General features: G+C 43.2%; 1 protein-coding gene across 3 annotated transcripts in view; it reads left to right on the top strand.

Annotated features, from left to right (window-relative positions):
- The first annotated feature begins 1,618 nt into the window (after positions 1–1,618).
- LOC118359194 (neurogenic locus notch homolog protein 2-like) overlaps positions 1,619–22,240 on the top strand; it is a 55,207-nt gene continuing 34,585 nt past the window's right edge. For all 3 annotated transcript variants that reach the window (XM_035737550.2, XM_035737549.2, XM_035737548.2), the window contains exons 1-2: positions 1,619–2,204; positions 13,380–13,461. In XM_035737550.2, coding sequence (XP_035593443.1) covers positions 2,132–2,204; positions 13,380–13,461 — 155 coding nt within the window. In that variant the 5' untranslated portion in view covers positions 1,619–2,131. The remainder of the gene's footprint in view (positions 2,205–13,379; positions 13,462–22,240) is intronic.

Below are 22,240 nucleotides of genomic sequence, written 5' to 3'. Positions count from 1 at the left end.
TTTGAGTTGTGCCGTGGCGGAGATCTTTGTGGGCTATACTCGACCTTGTCTCAGGATGGTAAGTTGGTGGTTGAAGATATCCCTCCAGTGGTGTGGGGGCTGTGCTTTGGCAAAGTGGGTGGGGTTATATCCTTCCTGTTTGGCCCTGTCCGGGGGTATCATCGGATGGGGCCACAGTGTCTCCTGACCCCTCCTGTCTCAGCCTCCAGTATTTATGCTGCATTAGTTTATGTGTCAGGGGCTAGGGTCAGTTTGTTATTTCTGGAGTACTTATCCTGTCTTATCCGGTGTCCTGTGTGAATTTAAGTATGCTCTCTCTAATTCTCTCTTTCTCTCTCTCTCTCTCTCTCTCTCTCTCTCTCTCTCTCTCTCTCTCTCTCTCTCTCTCTCTCTCTCTCTCTCTCTCTCTCTCTCTCTCTCTCTCGGAGGACCTGAGCCCTAGGACCATGTCTCAGGACTACCTGGCATGATGACTCCTTGCTGTCCCCAGTCCACCTGGCCGTGCTGCTGCTCTAGTTTCAACTGTTCTGCCTGCGGCTATGGAATCCCGACCTGTTCACCGGACGTGCTACCTGTCCCAGACCAATTATTTGACCATGCTGGTTATTTATGAACATTTTAACATCTTGGCCATGTTCTGTTATAATCTCCACCCGGCACAGCCAGAAGAGGACTGGCCACCCCTCATAGCCTGGTTCCTCTCTACGTTTCTTCCTAGGTTCTGGCCTTTCTAGGGAGTTTTTCCTAGCCAATGTGCTTCAACAACTGCATTGCTTGCTGTTTGGGGTTTTAGGCTGGGTTTCTGTACAGCACTTTGAGATATCAGGGTTATATAAAGAAATGTGATTTTTGATTTGCTAAACACGTGTATGTGACCAATACAATTTGATTTGATTTGATTTAGGTGGAACCCCTGAGGAGATCAATTTGCTCCCCCTGGTCCCAGCTCTTTAATGAGGGGTCAGTAGGGACAGACGGACGTCCTGGATTTAATGTCTATGGTCCCAACTGCAGGGGTCCTGCAAAGTTTCTCTAACAGGGTGTGAAAACAAACAATGGGATGAGCTCTGTGTTTAGGTCATGAGTCAGTGATTTACACCTGGATCAGAATGATGTGACCATAATAGCCTGCAATAACTGTTGTTAGTATCTGTGAATATAAAGTAATTCAGTTTATTGTTATATTGGAGGTTAAATGATACCAATAAAGTGCTGCTCTTGTTCTCTCACCTCATGATGGAAGTAGGCTATGATATCACAAATCACAAGCCTGTCTTATACTGTATGACAAGGCCTAAAATTATTGAAATGTATAGCCTATCACACCATATAAGGTAGGCTACCAGATTGCACTGTGACTGCACGTTTATTGATGTTGCTTATTTGTTTTACTAATCTGGTTATTGAAAGTAATATTGTTCATCAAAGCAACATTGACAGTAAACACTATGGTATAGTTATTGAAGGGAAATATTCTGATCACCTTCATGAGTCACAAATACCAGTAAACCTGCCAATGAGGGCAACCTATAGTAGTACAATTAGGAAAGTGTGGGAGTTAAAAGGCTGAACGGAAAAGCGTCAACATCTAGGCCCATGTGGGGAGAGAAAAATATCTATGAACGGGTTAAATTTCAGTCATACGAAGCTTTGAGAAGTAGAAAATATGTGAAAATTCCTCCGCCGCGGCGACAGAGAAAAATAAAAGTAGAAAAGTGGAATTCTAAAACAGTTCCACAAGTACAAACACAAAAATATCTCAGTAATCAATTTGTAATGCGATGTTGGTTTGGTGAGTGTCAAAGTGTACTTTCAAATGTGCCGACACTCATATATACTGCTCAGATAGATCCTCCTCTGTAACTTCTGCGGAGGAATAGATTTTTCTCTGAGTGACTTCAGCGACGAGGTGAGGAGTGAAGAAAAGCAATAGTCTTTTATAGGAAAATAGAAACGAAAACGAAAATTTTAAAGTAAAAACAGACAGGGACGAAACAAGGGGAACGGGGCCTTTATTATTTTAACTCCGTAATAATATTGTTCTTGACGACACATTTAGAAGATTAGTTCACCTAACCGGAGACAGAGCTCAGCCTCGCGCTGGCGACTCTATGTGGATTTTACAGAAAATATGGGCCAATTACCCGTTTTCTCTTCGGGCAAAGTATTAGTCATCGTCGTCTGCTGTGTTCGACTTTCTTTGGGTAAGTTACTGAGATAAGTTTTGCTTTTGATACATTTCTATGACCTAAATCGTATGCTCTCGCTAATTACTTAGCATCTGTGCTGGCATGGGGCGAAGCATCTGCACACGCTTCTGCATAATAACAGGGGCTGATTAGGCGACTTTTGGATCCAAAGTAACACATATCGACATTAATACTTTGTCACGTGCCTCTTAAGCATCAGTTTAGTAACTTTGTAACAAATAAAGTAGTCAGTAGCAGTTCGCGACAAGATGAAGAATGGGAAAAAGTTACAACACAGCTGTACTGTTTTATTTGGCAGTTTATTCTTTAGAGTACATTGCATACGTCTATCTTAAATCTAGTGTAACCGACAGTACACACACACGCTATCAAGTAAGATTTGTGGATGGTGTTTAATTACAAATTATATTTAGTTGCCACAATTTAGTTATTGACACCTATGCTCGATGTCTCGCAGCGCTGCCCAGATGTTAGTTAACCAGCGCGCTCGCCCAATATATTTAGGGTGAAAGGAATTCAAAATGGTTTTGTTGTGTTGACTACAAATAAGTATATATTTTGTAATTTGAGTTTGATGGAGTATAGATTTGACGTTTTTGTATTTTTTTTTGTTATAATGCTTATTGCTGATTGACTACTTTTGGCTCATATTTTTTATGACAACACAACTCATATTGATGATAATCACAATTATCATATTATGATAATTCATAATCACAATTATCATAACTCTAATACAGTACTTTTAATCGTTACACAATGAATAATTGGGCTAATAGCAATGATACCATACTGAAATTGTTACTATTACTATCTGCTCAGCACTATTATTGTTCCTTTGTGATAGTTCCCAAATTCAACAAAGTACTGCTACAGACTCAGTCATAGCACAGAAATGGTGGTTAATAATAAAACGCATGAATTCCAGCCAGGTAAGGGACATTAACATAAAAGTGATTACATGAGCCATGTTTCTGCCTCGACCTCATGTATGCATGTGACAATCATTTCTCACATTTGGGACAGAGGCCTGACACAAAAGAACACAAGAAAACGTAAAGCTGCTGCATGCAGGAGAAGAAGTGGGTGGAATGTTCCTGTTGGTGTTTCACATTCCTCTCTCTTTCTTTCTCTCTCTGACCCTCTCATGCTTTCTCTCACACACACTCACTCACCCAGCCACTCTTACAGCATAGAAATCGGCTGTTGCCTCCCTATTGTGTCAAGCAGATTATGTCCCTTGAGGATGAAGCTTCTGACTTTTTTTGTGGCACATGACTTGGTGCTGCCTGCCTGCCTCCACTGCTTGGGTCCATGGCTGCATGTATTTACTCAGTCCTGACAGCATGCCTGTGCAATGAAAAGCCCAGTGATTGTGCCTGTTACTGCATTGCTTGTTCTGCAGTCTGACCCATGCTGGAGCCTGGTGTGAAATGTGATTTATCTGTGACATGCTGCACCCTCCACGTGGAACAGAAGCTTCTGTTTATTGACCTGCCTGCATTACTGAGCTGCTGAGCACTGGCTCTCCACAATGCCGGTGGAGGGCACAGTGGTCGGAGCATCAGTTCATCCCAGCTCCGTCTGCCTCCAGACAATTTAAATATTTTTCTATGTTTGTTGATTCTTCTTCTTAACCCATTCCCCTCCCTAAGCTATATGTACATATTAGAAGAAAACACATGTTTTTTTTGCCTGTTTCTTTTGGTTGTTGTAGTAATAAATTACCTCAAATTACAGCAGCAAAGAACAGCTGTGTGATAAGAACGGGATAGGAGTGTGCTCCAGATAGGTTTTTAGTTGAGTAGAGGCGATCTGATGGAAAGGGGGGCTTGGTGTGGTTAATGTGAGGTGCTGCTGTAAAGAGTGGGGGTGATTTACAGAGGGTTGTGACTGCACTGTTGAGCAGGTTAGCAAATGAACAGAGAATTAAGATGTCCTACATTCCTGCCCCAGCAGAGCTCAATAATCCTGGAGCCATGAGGGCAGAGCACTGGTGCCCATGTCCACGGCGCTACACTACACCCCAGCACTGCAGTGTGAAGGCCACTCTGCCTGCAGAGGATGGCCCTCTGTATACACAGATTTAGATCAGGGGTGATAATTCTTCTTCCTAATTGTAACAGCAAAGTTATCATCAGGACTTTACTGTTGCGATTGGAATGGGGCAATTTGTAACGTCCCTTGCTGTATGTGACGTACTAGTCCAAGTACAAACCCAGCTTGATGTTGATGCTGCTGTTTTTGTGGGCCACAGACATTAGTAACCCTCGGGCAAAGTCGTTTAGCTTAGTTTCTGTGCATGCTAAGTCAACTAGGAGTAGTACTGTTGACCAATCATCGACGAAGGGGCGTAGACTTCAGTTACCGAACTTCAACTTGCCTCAAGATGTTTTTTTTGTGTGCACAAACTGCTGAAAGAACTTCCAAAGACAAAAATTAACCAAAACATCACACAATTTTGTCATAATATATGCGCAAACTGTTTCAATTTGGAAGCATACGGTAAGCTTTAGCCCCAAATATATTAAACGTATGGTTCTGCAACCCAATATTTATTTAACTCATTTTTTTGTAATTTTAACCTTTTCTCTCCCCAATTTTGTCCAATTTGAAGTTACATTCTTGTCCCATCGCTGAAACTCCCGTAAGGACTCGGGAGGCGAAGGTCAAGAGCTATGTGTCGCACTGCTTCTTGACACACTGCTCGCTTAACCCAGAAGCCAGCTGCACCAATGTGTTGGAAGAAACACCATACAACTGGCAACCGAAGTCAGCTTGCAGGTGCCGGGCCCGCCACAAGCAATTGCTAGAGCGTGATGGGACAAGGACATCCCGGCCGGCCAAACCCTCCTTAACCCGGACGACGCTGGGCTAATTGTGCGCCGCCTTATGGGTCTCCCGGTCACGGCCAGCTGTGACAGCCTGGGGTCGAACCCGGGTCTGTAGTGATGCCTCAAGCACTGCGATGCAGTATCTTTGACCACTGTGCCACTCAGGAGACCCCTGCAACACTTTTTAACAATAAAATATAACAACAATAGCTTAATTGTCAAACCAACATGCATGACAATCACTGGATTGGTTGCACATGAGAATATTTAGAATCACAACATGAAAAGATGAAACATTATTTCTTGAATACCATCTCAGTAGACTATTTGTGCTGCGAATTATGTTATAAGATGATACTCATTTGTTCTATTGTGTGACGCTGTGGAAAAAAATTGGTGCAACCAAATCATGGGCTGATGCCACGTACTGAAAAACTTAGTGACATCAGGGGAAAATGTTAGTCTGGAGCCCTGCCATGGCAACTGTTTGCTTGTCGTCTGTTAGATATGGCTGCACTGTCGGAACTAGAAGAACATGCGTTTCGCTACACTCACAATAACATCTGCTAACCATGTGTATGTGACCAATAAAATTTGATTTGTTTTGCCAACGGATATGGGCTATAGCAATTCCAGGAAACTGGGTTACTTCCTCAGTTGGTGCGAACAACTTCCTGTCCTCTCCAATATGGGACTAGAGCCTGTGCTTGGGGACGCCCATTCTTGTGCACTCTTTGTCAGTCCGTCACTCATTCCCTCTCCGCAATCAGACTCAACTAACAGAGCCTCCCCTCCCCAGGATTTTGTAGTGGTTTCAGTGACAAAGCAGTGGTGCGTGTTGAGGGAGGAACCAACTTGTGCCAGCCAGCTGCACAGCCAAATGCCAAGGTCCATGACCCTGACTAGACATACTCTTCGTTTGTATGTCCTTGATCTGTTCTTAAAATGGATAGAGAACAACATACAGTGCACAGAGACAAAACAAGAGAGAGGGAAAGAGAGCGAGCGAGCGAGAGATTCACTTCCATTTCTACGAATGTGGGGATTCCATTGTCTAGCCCACACAGTCTTGTCTGACCGCAGTCACACATGCTCCTGCTCACGCCACTACACGTGTGTGTCTGGCCTACTAGCCTGGCCTGAAGGACGATAAGTATGTTTTAGTCATCTCATCTGTGTGTTAAATACCATTCCCCATTCCCCCCCCTTCCTCTTCAACCATCTCCAATTTCCCTGTTTTCCTTCGCCGCCGGGTTCTTATCATGTCTACAATCCCAAGAAAATTCCCCTAAACCAGCTTTCACTGATAGAATAAGAGAGCCTCCATTAGAGAGAAGAAAGAATGTCAGTTGTAGTTACAATAGGCTGGTAAAAGTTATTTGTCAGCGGGGTCTGTGACACGTGGTGGTATTGTTTGTTTGTTTGTTGGGTCTGTGTGAGAGCGGTGGGGCTGAGCTGCGATGGGGGGATCCTCTCCTCTCCTCCCACCCTCCCCACCCTCTCCCCCCACCCTCTCCCAGAGCCTGGGCTGGTGGCCTGCTTCAGAATGGAAATTGAGTAATTAGTGTTAGCCTGTCCCAAATCCTGTGAGATCATTACGCCTGGCGTTGTGACAGCGTGCGTGTATGTGGACTGGAGCTCGTCAAACCAGTCAGGGGAAAGAGATTTCTCCTCTGCTTACTCGCTCACTCTCTCCTTCTCACCCTTTCTCTCCCTGTTGCTCTTTTTAGCACTCCTCCTTATACTATTTGGATATCCTTATACTCAGTTGCTCATTGTCTACTGTCTTTATTTACCCCTGTATATTTTGCTTCCTGTCTATTTCTCTCCTTCGTGTCTAAAAAGTTAAATTGTGTCTGGCTGGAGCAGTTTTTTTTCTGAAGTATTTCCTATTTAATGAGCCAATGTCAGTAGAGAGAGAGTGAAACCCCAGATGCGAACTTCACTGTTCAATCATGTGCATATTTTTGGCACCTCCTTTTTAACCACAGTGACCACCAATGAGACGGCATGTCTGCTTCTAAAGCTTCCAAATACATTTTAGGCCTAAGTACTGTATATATTTTCTTGACATGCATTTTCATGCAAATATCTCATTAATAATCAATGCATAGCCTATTTATGCCTATAGGCTAAGCTATGTGCATTAACCGCATATCACAAGTTAGCCTTGAATGATCAGTCATATGGAGATGAAAGTGAAGGATCCAGACAGGGAGTGACCTCCGTATGATCTGTGATGTCTTACTGTCTCGTAGCATGAGTAATGGGGGTTATTATGTTCATGGTCAGTCATCATGCAAAGTCACACATGATATCACAGCCTAGCTGTATGCGGCACAGCAGTATATTGTGTGATATGTCAGCTGATATTTACTGGCCTTATGAGATGTGTGTCTTGCCACAGGTCTTCCAGGCTCATTGTGTTGCTCTAAATTGTAGTGTGGTTGTGTGTAATACCATTGTTCCTAAATTTGATTTGAACCAATATCCGCTATGATTGACTGAGTTTATATCTGTGATTCTTGGACCTTGGAGTCTGATTCCAACCAGCACTTGGTTGTTGAAATGACTAGGCTTGTCCTTTACAGTCGAAGTTGCTCCAGATGTGTGTGTGTGTGTGTTCATGTACTTCTTCCTTTCATAGTGGTGCATACAATATGCGACGGTCTTGTCACAGGAAGTAGTGTTAATGCTGAGCACACTTCCTGTGCATTGATGATGTGGCTGTCATGTGAGGATTGGCGTTGCTGTGAAGTCATTTGACCTGCCCTTTCTTCCAGGAAAGAGCGCTGTGTTTTGGGTTTCCCAAACTCGGTGCTGGGGCCCCCCCTGGTTGATTATGACAGTGAACCCCAGGCTAAGATTCAGACTAAGTTAAATCAAACATCAATGGAAAAAATAGAACATTTATTTTGTTCTTAAAACAGGCTGGATTGAATGGGCCTTAGTTTGCCCCCCCGCCCCCACACACACACCATTCTAGGAGCTAATGATTTTCACAAACACATGTTCTTTTCCTTCCTGTTATTCATATATATATATATTGGAAGCCCATTGGACGTTTCTTACCGTAATGCTAACAAAATGTGCACAAACTAATAGCGAAATCACAAAGTCAACTAACAAACTAATTGCAAAGCCGTGCAAATCCAGCTCATAAAGTTGTACAAGCATAGCTAGTAGCTACCGAATGTCATTTTTAGTGAGTGTGGACATTTTACAAGTGAAAGTGAATGAGAAATTGTACAAATGAACAAGTTGCGATGCATGCTTTTCTGAAGGAATAGCAGCACGTGTACATGGAACAGAGGGGAGAAGAACAGAGGAGGGGGAGATAACGCTAGTAGGAATCACAAGAAAAAAAAATTGAGCTTTCCAGGCAACTCATCCAGAGCTCTTTGAATTCTGGCAGAAAGCCATTATAAGATTGCAAACATTTAGTAGTGAATTGTTTTATTTATTTTTTATTTCACCTTTATTTAACCAGGTAGGCTAGTTGAGAACAAGTTATAATTTACAACTGCGACCTGGCCAAGATAAAGCATAGCAGTATGAACAGACAACACAGAGTTACACATGGAGTAAACAATTAACAAGTCAATAACACAGTAGGAAAAAAAGAGTCTATATACATTGTGTGCAAAAGACATGAGGAGGTAGGCGAATAATTACAATTTAGCAGATTAACACTAGAGTGATAAATGATCAGATGGTCATGTGCAGGTAGAGATACTGGTGTGCAAAAGATCAGAAAAGTAAATCAATAAAAACAGTATGGGGATGAGGTAGGTGAATTGGGTGGGCTATTTACCGATGGACTATGTACAGCTGCAGCGATCGGTTAGCTGCTCAGATAGCATATGTTTAAAGTTGATGAGGAAGATAAAAGTCTCCAACTTCAGTGATTTTTGCAATTTGTTCCAGTCACAGGCAGCAGAGAACTGGAAGGAAAGGTGGCCAAATGAGGTGTTGGCTTTAGGGATGATCAGTGAGATACACCTGCTGGAGCGCGTGCTACGGGTGGGTGTTGCCATCGTGACCAATGAACTGAGATAAGGCGGAGCTTTACCTAGCATGGACTTGTAGATGCCCTGGAGCCAGTGGGTCTGGCAACGAATATGTAGTGAGAGCATACAGGTCGCAGTGGTGGGTGGTATAAGGTGCTTTAGTAACAAAACGGATGGCACTGTGATAAACTGCATCCAGTTTGCTGAGTAGAGTATTGGAAGCTATTTTGTAGATGACATCGCCAAATTCGAGGATCGGTAGGATAGTCAGATTTACTAGGGTAAGTTTGGCAGAGTGAGTGAAGGAGGCTTTGTTGCGAAATAGAAAGATGATTCTAGATTTGATTTTAGATTGGAGATGTTTGATATGAGTTTGGAAGGAGAGTTTACAGTCTAGCCAGACACCTAGGTACTTATAGATGTCCACATATTCTAGGTCGGAACCATCCAGGGTGGTGATGCTAGTCGGTCGTGCGGGTGCAGGCAGTGCAGCGAATGGTTGAAAAGCATGCATTTGGTTTTTACTGCCGTTTTAAGAGCAGTTGGAGGCAGCGGAAGAAGTGTTGTATGGCATTGAAGCTCGTTTGGAGGTTAGATAGCACAGTGTCCAAGGAAGGGCCAGAAGTATACAGAATGGTGTCGTCTGCGTAGAGGTGGATCAGGGAATTGCCCGCAGCAAGACCAACATCATTGATATATATACAGAGAAAAGAGTCGGCCCAAGAATTGAAACCTGTGGCACCCCCATAGAGACTGCCAGAGTACCGGACAACATGCCCTCCGATTTGACACACTGAACTCTGTCTGCAAAGTAGTTGGTGAACCAGGCAAGGCAGTCATTAGAAAAACCGAGGCTACTGAGTCTGCCGATAAGAATATGATGATTGACAGAAAAAAAGCCTTGGCCAGGTCGATGAAGACAGCTGCACAGTACTGTCTTTTATCGATGGCGGTTATGATATCGTTTAGTACCTTGAGTGTGGCTGAGGTGCACCCGTGACCGGCTCGGAAACCAGATTGCACAGCGGAGAAGGTAAAGGGTGGGATTCGAGATGGTCAGTGATCTGTTTGTTGACTTGGCTTTCGAAGACCTTAGATAGGCAGGGCAGGATGGATATAGGTCTGTAGCAGTTTGGGTCCAGGGTGTCTCCCCCTTTGAAGAGCGGGATGACCGCGGCAGCTTTCCAATCCTTGGGGATCTCAGACGATACGAAAGATCGGTTGAACAGGCTGGTAATAGGGGTTGCTACAATGGCGGCGGATAGTTTCTGAAATAGAGAGTCCAGATTGTCAAGCCCAGCTGATTTGTATGAGTGCAGGTTTTGCAGCTCTTTTAGAACATCTGCTATCTGGATTTGGGTAAAGGAGAAGCTGGGGAGGTAGCTGTGGGGGGGGGGGGCTGTTGGCCGAGGTTCCTGTTAGAGCTACAGGAAAAAAGCTGAAAAAGCTGGCCTTTGCTTTCTTGACTGACTGTGTGTATTGGCTCCTGACTTCCCTGAACAGTTGCATATTCAATGCTTTTGCAGTCCGCCACAGGATGTTTTTGTGCTGGTCGAGGGCAGTCAGATCTGGAGTGAACCACGGGCTATATCTGTTCTTAGTTCTGCATTTTTTTGAACGGGGCATGCTTATCGAAGATGGTGAGGAAGTTACTTTTAAAGAATGACCAGGCATCCTCAACTGACGGGATAAGGTCAATATCCTTCCAGGATACCCGGGCCAGGTCGATTAGAAAGGCCTGCTCGCAGAAGTGTTTTAGGGAGCGATTGACAGTGATGAGGGGTGGTCGTTTGACCGCGGATACAGGCAATGAGGCAGTGATCGCTGAGATCCTGATTGAAGACAGTGGAGGTGTATTTGGAGGGCCAGTTGGTCAGGATAATGTCTATGAGGGTGACCATGTTTACAGATTTAGGGTTTTACCTGGTACGTTCATTGATGATTTGTGTGCGATTGAGGGCATCTAGCTTAGATTGTACGACTGCCGGGGTGTTAAGCGTATCCCAGTTTAGGTCACCTAACAGAACAAACTCTGAAGCTCGATGGGGAGCGATCAATTCACAAATGGTGTCCAGGGCACAGCTGGGAGCTGAGGGGGGTCGGTAGCAGGCGGCAACAGTGAGAGACTTTTGTTCTGGAAAGATTCATTTTAAAAATTAAAGTTCGAACTGTTTGGGTATGGACCTGGAAAGTATGACATTACTTTGCAGGCTATCTCTGCAGTAGACTGCAACTCCTCCCCCTTTGGCAATTCTATCTTGACGGAAAATGTTATAGTTGGGTATGGAAGTCTCAGAATTTTTGGTGGCCTTCCTAAGCCAGGATTCAGACACGGCAAGGACATCAGGGTTGGCAGAGTGCTAAAGCAGTGAGTAAAACAAACTTAGGGAGGAGGCTTCTGATGTTGACATGCATGAAACCAAGGCTTTTTCGATCACAGAAGTCAACAAATGAAGGTGCCTGGGGACATGCAGGGCCCGGGTTTACCTCCAAATCACCTATGGAACAGAGGAGGAGTAGGATGAGGGTGCGGCTAAAGGCTATCAAAACTGTTTGCCTAGAGCGTTGGGGACAAAGAATAAAAGGTGCAGATCTCTGGGCATGGTAGAATATATTCCAGGCATAATGCGCAGACAGGGGTATGGTGGGGTGCGGGTACAGCCGAGGTAAGCCCAGGCACTGGGTGATAAGAGAGGTTGTATCTCTGGACATGCTGGTTATAATGGGTGAGGTCACCGCATGTGTGGGAGGTGGGACAAAGGAGGTTTCAGAGGTATGAAGAGTGGAACTAGGGGCTCCATTGTAAACTAAAACAATGATAACTAACCTGAACAACAGTATACAAGGCATATTGACATTTGAGACATACAGCCAGGCATAAAGTAATCGCAGGTGTTGAATGGGAGAGCTAGCTAAAACAACAGGTGAGACAACAACAGCTAATCAGCTAACACAACAAAAGCAGGTAAAATGGCGATGACTTGGCAGAGTGGGTCAGATTAAGTACACACAGAGCCTGAGTTCGCGGCTGGGGCCGACAGATTAAATAAACAGAATGGAATACCGTGATTAATGGACAGTCCAGCAGGCATCAGCTATGTAGCCAAGTGATCATAGTGTCCAGGGGGCAGCAGTAGATGGAACAGAGAAGCCGCCACTACGCTATCACGCGGGCGACACAGCGTTTAAAGTTAGTAGCCCGGGGCTAGTAGGAGCGTCTGCTCCGATGGAGGCCGGTTGAAGGCACAGCGGATGGAGTATTCATCGGCAGGCCAGTCGTGGTGGTACGGTGGGGCGCCGTGTCGACAGAGAATCCAAGCCAGATGGCGAAAGAGGTATTGTAGAATTTAGTTTGCTAGCCGGAAGATGCGCCTGGCTCACGGCTAACTGGTGCTAGCTTCGTGGCAGTGGCGTTAGCCACTAGCCAATCGGTAGCAGTGGTGATCCGGTGCCAAGGTCCAGAGTTTACAACAAGGATCCAGTGGAGTATGTGACGGGTGAAATGAAGTACGCAATCTGCTTTATCTCCTAACGTTCTGCACAAATTACTGCAGGTATTCATTAATAAAGTAGATACAAAAACTTAAAATAAATAGTTTTGACGGTATTAATAAAAACATCCCTGTGGCTTTTTTTTATACGATATACCGCCCAAGCCTAACTACCACCTGGTATGCATCAGGAGCACTTGAGTGCCGTCTCTGGTTGCATCCTCCCCACACAATAGAGGAAGTGTTTATTTTTTGAATCGTATTTTTCTTAACCTTTATTTTGACAGAGAAGTCACGCTGAGCCTGAGTGTCTGACCCCCGGGTGCACGTATATATTGTTTTTTGCCCTAGTACTACACAGCTGATTCAAATCATCAAAGCTTGATGAAGAGTTTGTTTGAATCAGCTGTGTAGTGCTAGGGCAAAGGCCAAAAGGTGCAACGGGGGTTGTTAAGAAAAAGGTTAAGAAAAATACGATTCAAAAAATAAACACCTCTATTGTGGGAAACCCTGACGTTTGGGAAACCCTGACGTAGATGAGCATTGTGGTCTCTATCAAGACTCACTGATGTCTCTGTCTGCTGCATGTTCACTGGCTGGCCAATGTGGCTCTTGTAGTTTCCTATATTAATATGATCACCTTGGGTGGCAGGAGTGGTAAGATGTGCTTGAGTTTGGATGGCATAAGACTGAAATATATTAGGATTTTTTTTTAAATGCATGTTTTCAAGAAGATTCTGAATAAACAGATCAAGGCCTATTGGAAATAATCCCTAAAGTTATTAATCAGGTTGTGTGTTCTTGACTGATGTGTTGTATTCCTGTCTGTTGCAGCTCTCCAGTGTCTGGATGCTATTAAGCCATGTGTCAACAATGCTACATGTGCCACCTTCACCAACGGGACAGGATACTGCAGGTAAGACTGGCTTGGCCGAGGAGAAACCCCTCAGGTGGTTGTTGGGTCCAGTGCCAACCCAAGGATCACTGAGTAATAACAATACTGGCAGCCCCACCAAAGAATACTTCCACCTCCAAGCTGTTTTTTTGTAGAGATTGCGGGGGATCTCCCAAGTCGTACATTTTCAAAGGGGTCTTGTGTTGCCAAATGAATCAAGACTCTTCCACTGTATTCAATGGCAATGGTTCACTGTCTAAATCCAGATTGGGTATAGCTTTTTAATGTTCTGTAAAGGTCTGCAGTTATTTCGGTTTGTCATGATATATGCCTAGTGCTTTTGACAGTGCTTGTAATTATACATTTACTTAGCATAGAAAGAACGGACACTCCCAATCTATACACCAATTATAGAAACACACAGCTGGGTCATGAACCTATCACGCTGCATGTAATGGGGTGTGAGTCACGCTCTGTTTCTGTTCCCAGATCTGTGGAATCTGAAAAGTTTGCTGCTTCCGAAATAAATAGAAAACATCTAGGCTATAGTCAATGTTTTCAATTCAACTATAAAGCAAATATGTTCCCCTACAAGTGTATGGAGTCCATTAATAGGGCCCTATAAAGTCTGCTTTATTTTTTTCCAAATTCTGTTTTATCCATTTTTGTTTTTCCAGGTTTCATTTTTTGGGGGGAGGGGTTTCGCTCTCAAAATCACACCCTTTGGATGTTTTAAGTGCTTAAACCCCTACAGGAGACCACTTTTGGGGTCTGGGAAAAATCTAATAAATGTAGATGCTCTTTAATTCAACTGAGCACCAGCAAGAGACTTGTTTGGTTAGCTGTACCACACATGTAATTGCAGAGTTTGCTAAATAAATCGCCACTGGATAATTACATTTTATTGGCTACATGGACCGAATACAGCAGTTGTAGACTTTACCGTGAAATGCTTACTTACCAGCTCATCCACAACAACACAGAGTTAAAAAGTAAGACAAATATTTGCTAAATAAAATCATAGTAACAGAATAAATAATCAATGCACGGGCATTCCTGTGCGTTGCCTCTTCAGAAAGTTGAAGGAAATACAAATCACTGAATAATTTTTGAATGTCTTGGGCAAATGTAATACATGTTGTAGTAAGTTGAATACATTATTTGATTTCATACTACTAAGTTCAATACATTTTTGAATGTTTTTGAATTCCGTTTTAATGTCTAGATTCCGTGATTCCGTCTGCGTCCTCCGCTTTATGTATTTTATAGGATCCGACATTGTGTGCCTCTGGTGTAGAACAAGACACTGACCTAAGCTAGGCCTAGCTTTCAAAGTCAGTGGTTGTAATGAGAGCGAGTAGGAGGACATGTGAGCCCAAGACAAAGAACACTGAACAGACCGCTTGAGTCACACACTGGTTTTAACGGTGACTTGTGTAACTGGCTGACTGCCCCAGAAGGAAGTTTCAACATTTGAGTTTGTCCCTCTTCTCTATTATCTATTTGAATTAATTTAGTCCTTTGTCCCATATCGGGCAGAGGGTTTCTCCTCCTGAAGAGAGGAGTCTTTCAGTTCAAGGCCAGTCGGGTGACAGAGGAGGGCAACTGTTAGACTGATTAACCAGTCAGACGGCACACACAGTCCCAGCTCTCTCCCTCCTGCCTGCCCGCTGGCTGACCTTAAAAGTCATTGTGTGAAAATCCCATTGTGTTTATAAGACTTCCAACATGTTAAGGCAAGCAGTGAAAAAACAGTGCCTGGTCCATCCCTCTCAAGACAAGTGCAATTATGGACTGTGCAGCAGCCCAGGGGTCAGAGTTAATTGTAAAGACTACTGTTGTGTTGATATGCTGTCTTTAGGACAAGGCTGAACACTGCCGGGGGACAAGGGAGGCAGGCTGAAATGTGCTCCAAAACAGATTGATGGCTGCCTGTTGGCTTTTGTGCAAAGGGAACAGGAGGATACAGAGAAGGAATTAGGGGAACATTCAGCTGATGCTTAGTATTGCTTTTTTTGTGGAGGTGACACCCAAGCACTCATTTCTGTCTGTCTTTTTGCTTACTGGGAACCTAATGAGAGAATTGTGAGTCTGGGAGGGAGAGGCTGGCTGGCAGAGCAGGGTGTGTTTAAGCTGTTGAACCGGTGGGACTACAAGCCTTCAGCCAGGGTGTGAGAAAGAGGCGTGTGTCACCACTGTGTGTTTGTGTGTCACTGTCTGTTGAGCCTGGGCTTACGTTAGTGCCCAAGTGTACTGGTAAGTCACAGCAAAGTGTGTTGATCTTTATTTATTATTTTACATATTTGACGTGATAAACCCACAGAGGGCCAGGGAGACGCGTGTGATAATCTGAAGGACACAAAAAGGCCACTTGATGTCTTGAGAGAAATTACATCAAATCTTTGAGTTATCAAAATTCTGGTAGTTTACTGGTAAACTTAAAAGGTTTTCAATAAAACATTTATATCTATCTATCTCTCTCTTGCTTTCTCACTCTCTCGCTCAGGATGGATTTAGAGTTGGGCCTAGTACCTCATCACAGCAACCCTGGGGCAAGAGTAATGACATCCAAACCTTTTTTTCCCTGAACAAGATCCCTTTGTCTACTGCAGTGCCATGGTGCAAACTGATAAATTTTCTCTCTCTTGACTGAACAGAGAAGGGGAGAGAGAGAGTTTGGTGTGTAGTAGTTGGTTTGATCTGACAGATAGAATTTAGCTTGGGGCAGAGAGAGGAAAAAAGAGGGAGTAAAGAAAGGAGGATGCCTCTTTAGCAGTAATTTGAGGAGAGTATCTCAGAGCTGACTTGTCACTGATGAGAGGTGTGGGAGGGGAGGAGAAAGGAGAGGGACAGAAATGACCTGTCACTGCCCCTTCCGCATCACTCTATCAATCATCCCTCATTCCGCTGAGCTAAATGCCTCTGGTAACATCTCACCTGGTGTCTTAATCCTTCACTCTCTCTCTCTCTTTCTCTCTCTCCCTCAATTTATCCCCCTTTTCATTATTTCCACCATCTCTTTCTCTTCATTTAACCCCTCCACTCTACTTTTAGTCTCTCAGACCCTCAAATCCTCTGTTACCCCTTGCCTTTGCCCCACTGACTTAACCTCACCCCCTTTCTACTCCTGTCTATGTATGTAAGTTCTCTTTCATCATGAGTTTGCCCTACAGAGAGCCATGATGTGATTTCCTATCCCCATTGAGCCTCCCATAGCCTCAGGTGAAATAGGAGAGAACCAGAAACTCCAGCACAAGGGAGGAGGGAAAGCTGAGTGGAGAAGCACTGCTTTAGCTTAATCTCTCCCTCACTCCTTTCACTGTAACCACTCTGTCTCCTCTAGTCCAGCAGACCAGCACACACAACCACAGTAGCTCATAACACACACTGAGTGGCCAGGCAAACCTGAGTTAACAAAACCCTGTGATTTTGAAGAAACAAACCCAGGGTGTTGATTTTCCACCCAGTCCACTTGCCCACCACAGCTCAATGAGATGTACTGACAGAATGAAACCACACAGATGAGAGACTAAAGACAGGCCCAGGGGCACCTTGAGACAAGATAGTGGCTGGCCTGTCCCTGGGACAGTGGGGCAGGGAAAGAGCTGAAGTGTGGCTGGAACAGAGGGCTAAGAAAGGGGTCTGCCGGTGGGGGTGTTGGTGGATGTTAGAGTGGGGTATGACTAGGCCTGTGTGTATGGTCTATGGCAGGGGTCTTGACGGGGTGGAGACGAGACCATTCATCATTGTCAACTCACTAGATAGGGTCAACATGGCCTGCTGGCCAAGAGGGACTGTCCCTTGTTGTGTGTTTCACCCCTACACCCACTCAATCTGAAAGGGAGGAAGCCCTACAGAATAGTGGGGAATGTAACAACCAGATTCTAAACCCACAAGACACTGCAGTGACGAGCTGTGGTGATAATGACAACAAAGTAGGCTAACCCTGTGAAGTTCAAATGCCCAGTGGTTACATGCCAACATCTTTCATTGAAGTCCTCAGGCCTCCTAGAGATTCATAACTAAATGACACCACACAACAGAGGAAAGCAGATGGAGCATACAGAATCAAAATGGATTCCTTATTCCGTCTGTCAGATCTGGATTACTTTGGAGTGTTCTTTTAAATATAGTGTGCTATTTTACCACAGCCCAAAGTCAGTCTCCACTCTCCGACAGTCTCTTTTTCTACCCTCTCCTGCCTTTCATTCCTTCTCCCTCATCTCTCTACAAGGCACACATTTTCTCTTCATTTCTTGCTGTTCGCAACTTCGCACCCCCACCCCCCCAATCGCTTGTTTTTGCAGCCTTCTCTTTATGAAAGTGTTTGCTTCCAAAAATACTACTAACATTTCCTCTGAGTAAAGAGCATAGAAGGTATTGAGCAAAAAGGAATGAGATAAATTGCTTTATTGTAAAGAAACCAAGGAAGACTTCCTATTATACTGTGTCATATAGCCTAGATCTCATAAGACACACATCTCAAAATCTTCTCAACCTACAACATTATTTTTGGTTTTGAATTGAAACTTTCTACTGTAGAATATAGAGCACTATATTACATACTTGCACCAGAGAGACCACCTCCAGTCCAACCAGCCAAAGTGAATGTGGCAAGTGTGAAATGTGAGCAGGAGCACCTTGTTTATGCAGCCTGGTCTATGTGTGATGGCCGGAGGGAGAGGAGGAGATAGGGCTGTCCTTGACTAAAAACATACTAAAAAATGTAAAAGTTTATTTTTCCATATATAGACCTACACCCTATGTGTTTTAATATATATGCCATTTAGCAGACGCTTTTATCCAAAGCGACTTACAGTCATGTGTGCATACATTCTACGTATGGGTGGTCCCGGGAATCGAACCCACTACCCTGGCGTTACAAGCGCCATGCTCTACCAACTGTGCTACAGAAGGACCAATAATAAAATCAATTATATGCATTGAGCTTGTCTGATGCTTTAAGCTTACTGGTTGATAAAATAAGACATGCCTCAAATGGGTGCCAGAGATTTAGATAACCAGAAGAAAAAAAACCTGGCCCAACTATTCTCCTCCCGCTCCTGTTGGCTTTCAGATTCTGCCATCACTCTCCTGAAATTGCTGGTTGTCGGCTACTCATGGAGTCGGCAACCTTTCTCATGTGGAATGCCAATTTATCCTACCATTTCTACCGATCTGTGTGCCAGTTATGGTTTTCATATGCACATTTTCGTGAAACAGTTTCATATAATTTATAACTTCTTCATATCTAAATATCATTGGCATCTAAATTAAAATTATACAAACCTAAAAAGTAATTTCCAATGCCATTTCCAACAATGTAAAAATAGCCTCCATAAAGCCAACAAATAAAAACATTGCAACCTGCAGGTAGAAAATATCCTGATTTAAAAAATAAATATCCTATAAATCACATTGGTTACACATGGCCTGTCTGCAACAAACTTGAAACATTGTATCAACTATTTAACTTCTTGATGCACCCATCCCGTTAGCGGGATCATTTTCGTCAACATCCGCTGAATTGCAGAGCGCCAAATTCAAATTAAATTACTAAAAATATTACATTTTCATGAAATCACAAAGGCAATATAGCAAAACACAGCTTAGTTTGTTGTTAATCCCCCTGGCGTGACAGATTTCAATAAAGCTTTTCGTCGAAAGCATACCAAGCGTTTATGTAAAGACATCTCTCTCAGCAGACAAAATATTACAAACCGCTAGCAGCCAAGTAGATAGGTCATGAAAGTCCGAAAAGCAATAAATTAAATCGCTTACCTTTGATCTTCAGATGTTTGCACTCACGAGACTCCTAGTTACACAATACATTTTCATTTTGTTCCATAAAGATTTATTTAATATCCAAAATACCTCCATTTGATTTGGCGCGTTATGTTCAGAAATTCCCAGCTCGAGCGGTCACGACATCGCAGACAAATTCCAAATAGTATCCGTAAAGTTCATAGAAACATGTCAAAACGTTTTTTATAATCAATCCTCAGGTTGTTTTTAAAATATATAATCGATAATATTTAAACCGGGACTGTAGCTTCTTCAATAGGAGAGAGAAATGTCTGCTCCAAGCTGTTGCGCATGCAAAACGCTGCTGGCACTATGTCTAAAAGCCTGAAACTATGTCTAAAGACTGTTCACACCATGGGGAAGCCATAGGAAAATGAATCTGGTTGATATCCCTTTAAATGGAGCAAAGGCAGGCAATGGAACAGAGAGCTTTCAGGAAAAACAGCACTTCCGGGTTGGATTTTCCTCAGGTTTTCACCTGCAATATCAGTTCTGTTAAAGGGTCAACCTAGTTAGTTTCTAGTAATCTCTCCTCCTTCAGTCATCTTCTGGAGGTTGGCAACCAACTTTAAGGTGCATTACCACCACTAACTGGACTGGAGTGTGGACCTCAGTACAGTTTTCAATCACCCATGTGGGTATATGTTCCTAAAAACCAATGAAGAGATGGACTTGTAGCACATCAAGTGTAAACATTTATTTATTTTAGGACCAGGGTATGCAGTCGCACGTGAGCAGTTTGGATGAAATGCTTGAATAACATGTACACTACTGGTCAAAAGTTCTAGAACACCAACTCATTCAAGGGTTTTTCTTTATTTTTTAAAACTATTTTCTACATTGAGGACATCAAAACTGTGAAATAACACCTGGAATCATGTAGTAACCAAAAAGTGTTAAACAAATCCAAATGTATTTTATATTTGAGATTCTTCAAATAGCCACCCATTGCCTTGATGACAGCTTTGCACACTCTTGAAATTATCTCAACCAGCTTCACCTGGAATGCTTTTCCAACAGTCTTGAAGGAGTTCTCACATGCTGAGCACTTGTTGGCTGCTTTTCCTTCACTCTGCGGTCCAACTCATCCCAAACCATCTCAATTTGGTTGATGTTTGGGATTGTGGAGGCCAGGTCATCTGATGCAGCACACCATCATTCTCCTTCTTGGTAAAATAGCCCTTACACAGCCTGGAGGTGTGTTGGGTAATTGTTCTGTTGAAAAACAAATTATAATCTCACGGCATCCCATCTGGTTTGGGTATAGTATCACTGCAGAATGCTGTGGTAGCCATGCTGGTTAAGTGTGCCTTGAATTCTAAATAAATCACAGACCATATCACCAGCAAAGCACCCCCAACCCATCACACCACCCCCTCCATGCTGTATGGTGGGAAACCACATGCGGAGTTCCTCCGTTCACCCACACCGTGTCGGTGGTTGGAACCAAACATCTCCCATTTGGATTCCAGATCAAAGGACAAATTTCCACCGGTCTAATGTCCATTGCTTTTGTTTCTTGGCCCAATCAAGTCTCCTCTTCTTATTGGTGTCCTTTTAGTAGTGGTTTCGTGGCAGCAATTTGACCATGTAAGCATGATTCACAGTCTCTGAACAGTTGATGTAGAGATGTGTCTGTTACTTGAACTCTGAAGTATTTATTTGGGCTGCAATTTCTGAGTCTGGTAACTTATCCTCTGCAGCAGAGAACTCTGGGTCTTCCATTCCTGTGGCGGTCCTCATGAGATCCAGGTTCATCATAGTGCTTGATGTTTTTTGAGACTGCACTTGAAGAAACTTTAAAAGTTTGTGAAACTTTATGGATTGACTGACCTTCATGCCTTAAAGTAATGATGGACTGCCACTCTCTGCTTATTTGAGCTGTTTTTGCCATAATATGGACTTGGTCTTTTACCAAATAGGGCTATCTTCTGTATACCACCCCTACCTTGTCACAACACAACTGATTAGCTCAAAAGCATTAAGAAGGAAATAAATTCCACAAATGAACTTTTAAGAAGGCACACCTGTTAATTTAAATGCATTCCAGGTGACTACCTCATGAAACTGGTTGACATAATGCCAAGAGATTGCAAAGCTGTCGTCAATTTTGGCTACTTTGAATAATCTCAAATATAACATATTTAGATTTTTTTAACACTTTTTTTGGTTACTATATGATTCCATGAGTTATGTCATAGTTTTGATGTCTTCACTATTATTCTACAATGTAAAAAATAAAAGGAAAACCCTTGAATGAGTAGGCGTTCTAAAACTTTTGACCGGTAGTGTATGTCTACATTTATTTTATGTAATGGGTGCGGTGTGGTCAGCATGTTACTCAAGATTGACAGTAGCGCTCCAAACAAAAGACAATGAATAAATTGACAACTCTTAAAAGGAATGAAATAAGTGTAGCCTAGGTTGTGCGCTCTGCAAACATGTCCACTCCTACAATGACAACAATAAGACTGTAACAATAATATATTGAATGCAATTTACAGAAAGTACCGTAACCAAACAAACATTGTAAATGTGTGAATCAGACCGGTGTCTCGTGTGCCATAATTGTTTTTTTGATATTTGCCACTGCTCAACTAAAAAAATCTCTATCGACCAACAGCCTATCGACACAACAATTAACCAGTTGATTAAATGGGGTCAGCCCTACATCCAATCAAATTTTATTGGTCACAGATTTGCAGATATTATCACCGGTGCAGCGAAATGCTTGTTTCTAGCTCTCACAGTGCTGCATTTTCTAGCAATACAATGACAGTAAAAAAAATATCAAAAGAGCAAGAAATTGGACGTATCAGAATATATGGACAGTATATGAATAGAAAAGGTGTGTACAGCAGTAGTTGTGTAGGATGGCCATGACTAGAATACAGTACATGCATATCAAGTGGGTAAAACCGGATGTAAACATTATTAAATTGACCAGTGGTCAATGACTATGTACAGTGCATTTGGAAAGTTTTCGGGCCGCTTT

Source organism: Oncorhynchus keta, chromosome 26 (assembly GCF_023373465.1).
Source record: "Oncorhynchus keta strain PuntledgeMale-10-30-2019 chromosome 26, Oket_V2, whole genome shotgun sequence".
Lineage (NCBI taxonomy): Eukaryota > Metazoa > Chordata > Actinopteri > Salmoniformes > Salmonidae > Oncorhynchus > Oncorhynchus keta.
This window is presented reverse-complemented; position numbering and strand designations above follow the sequence as displayed.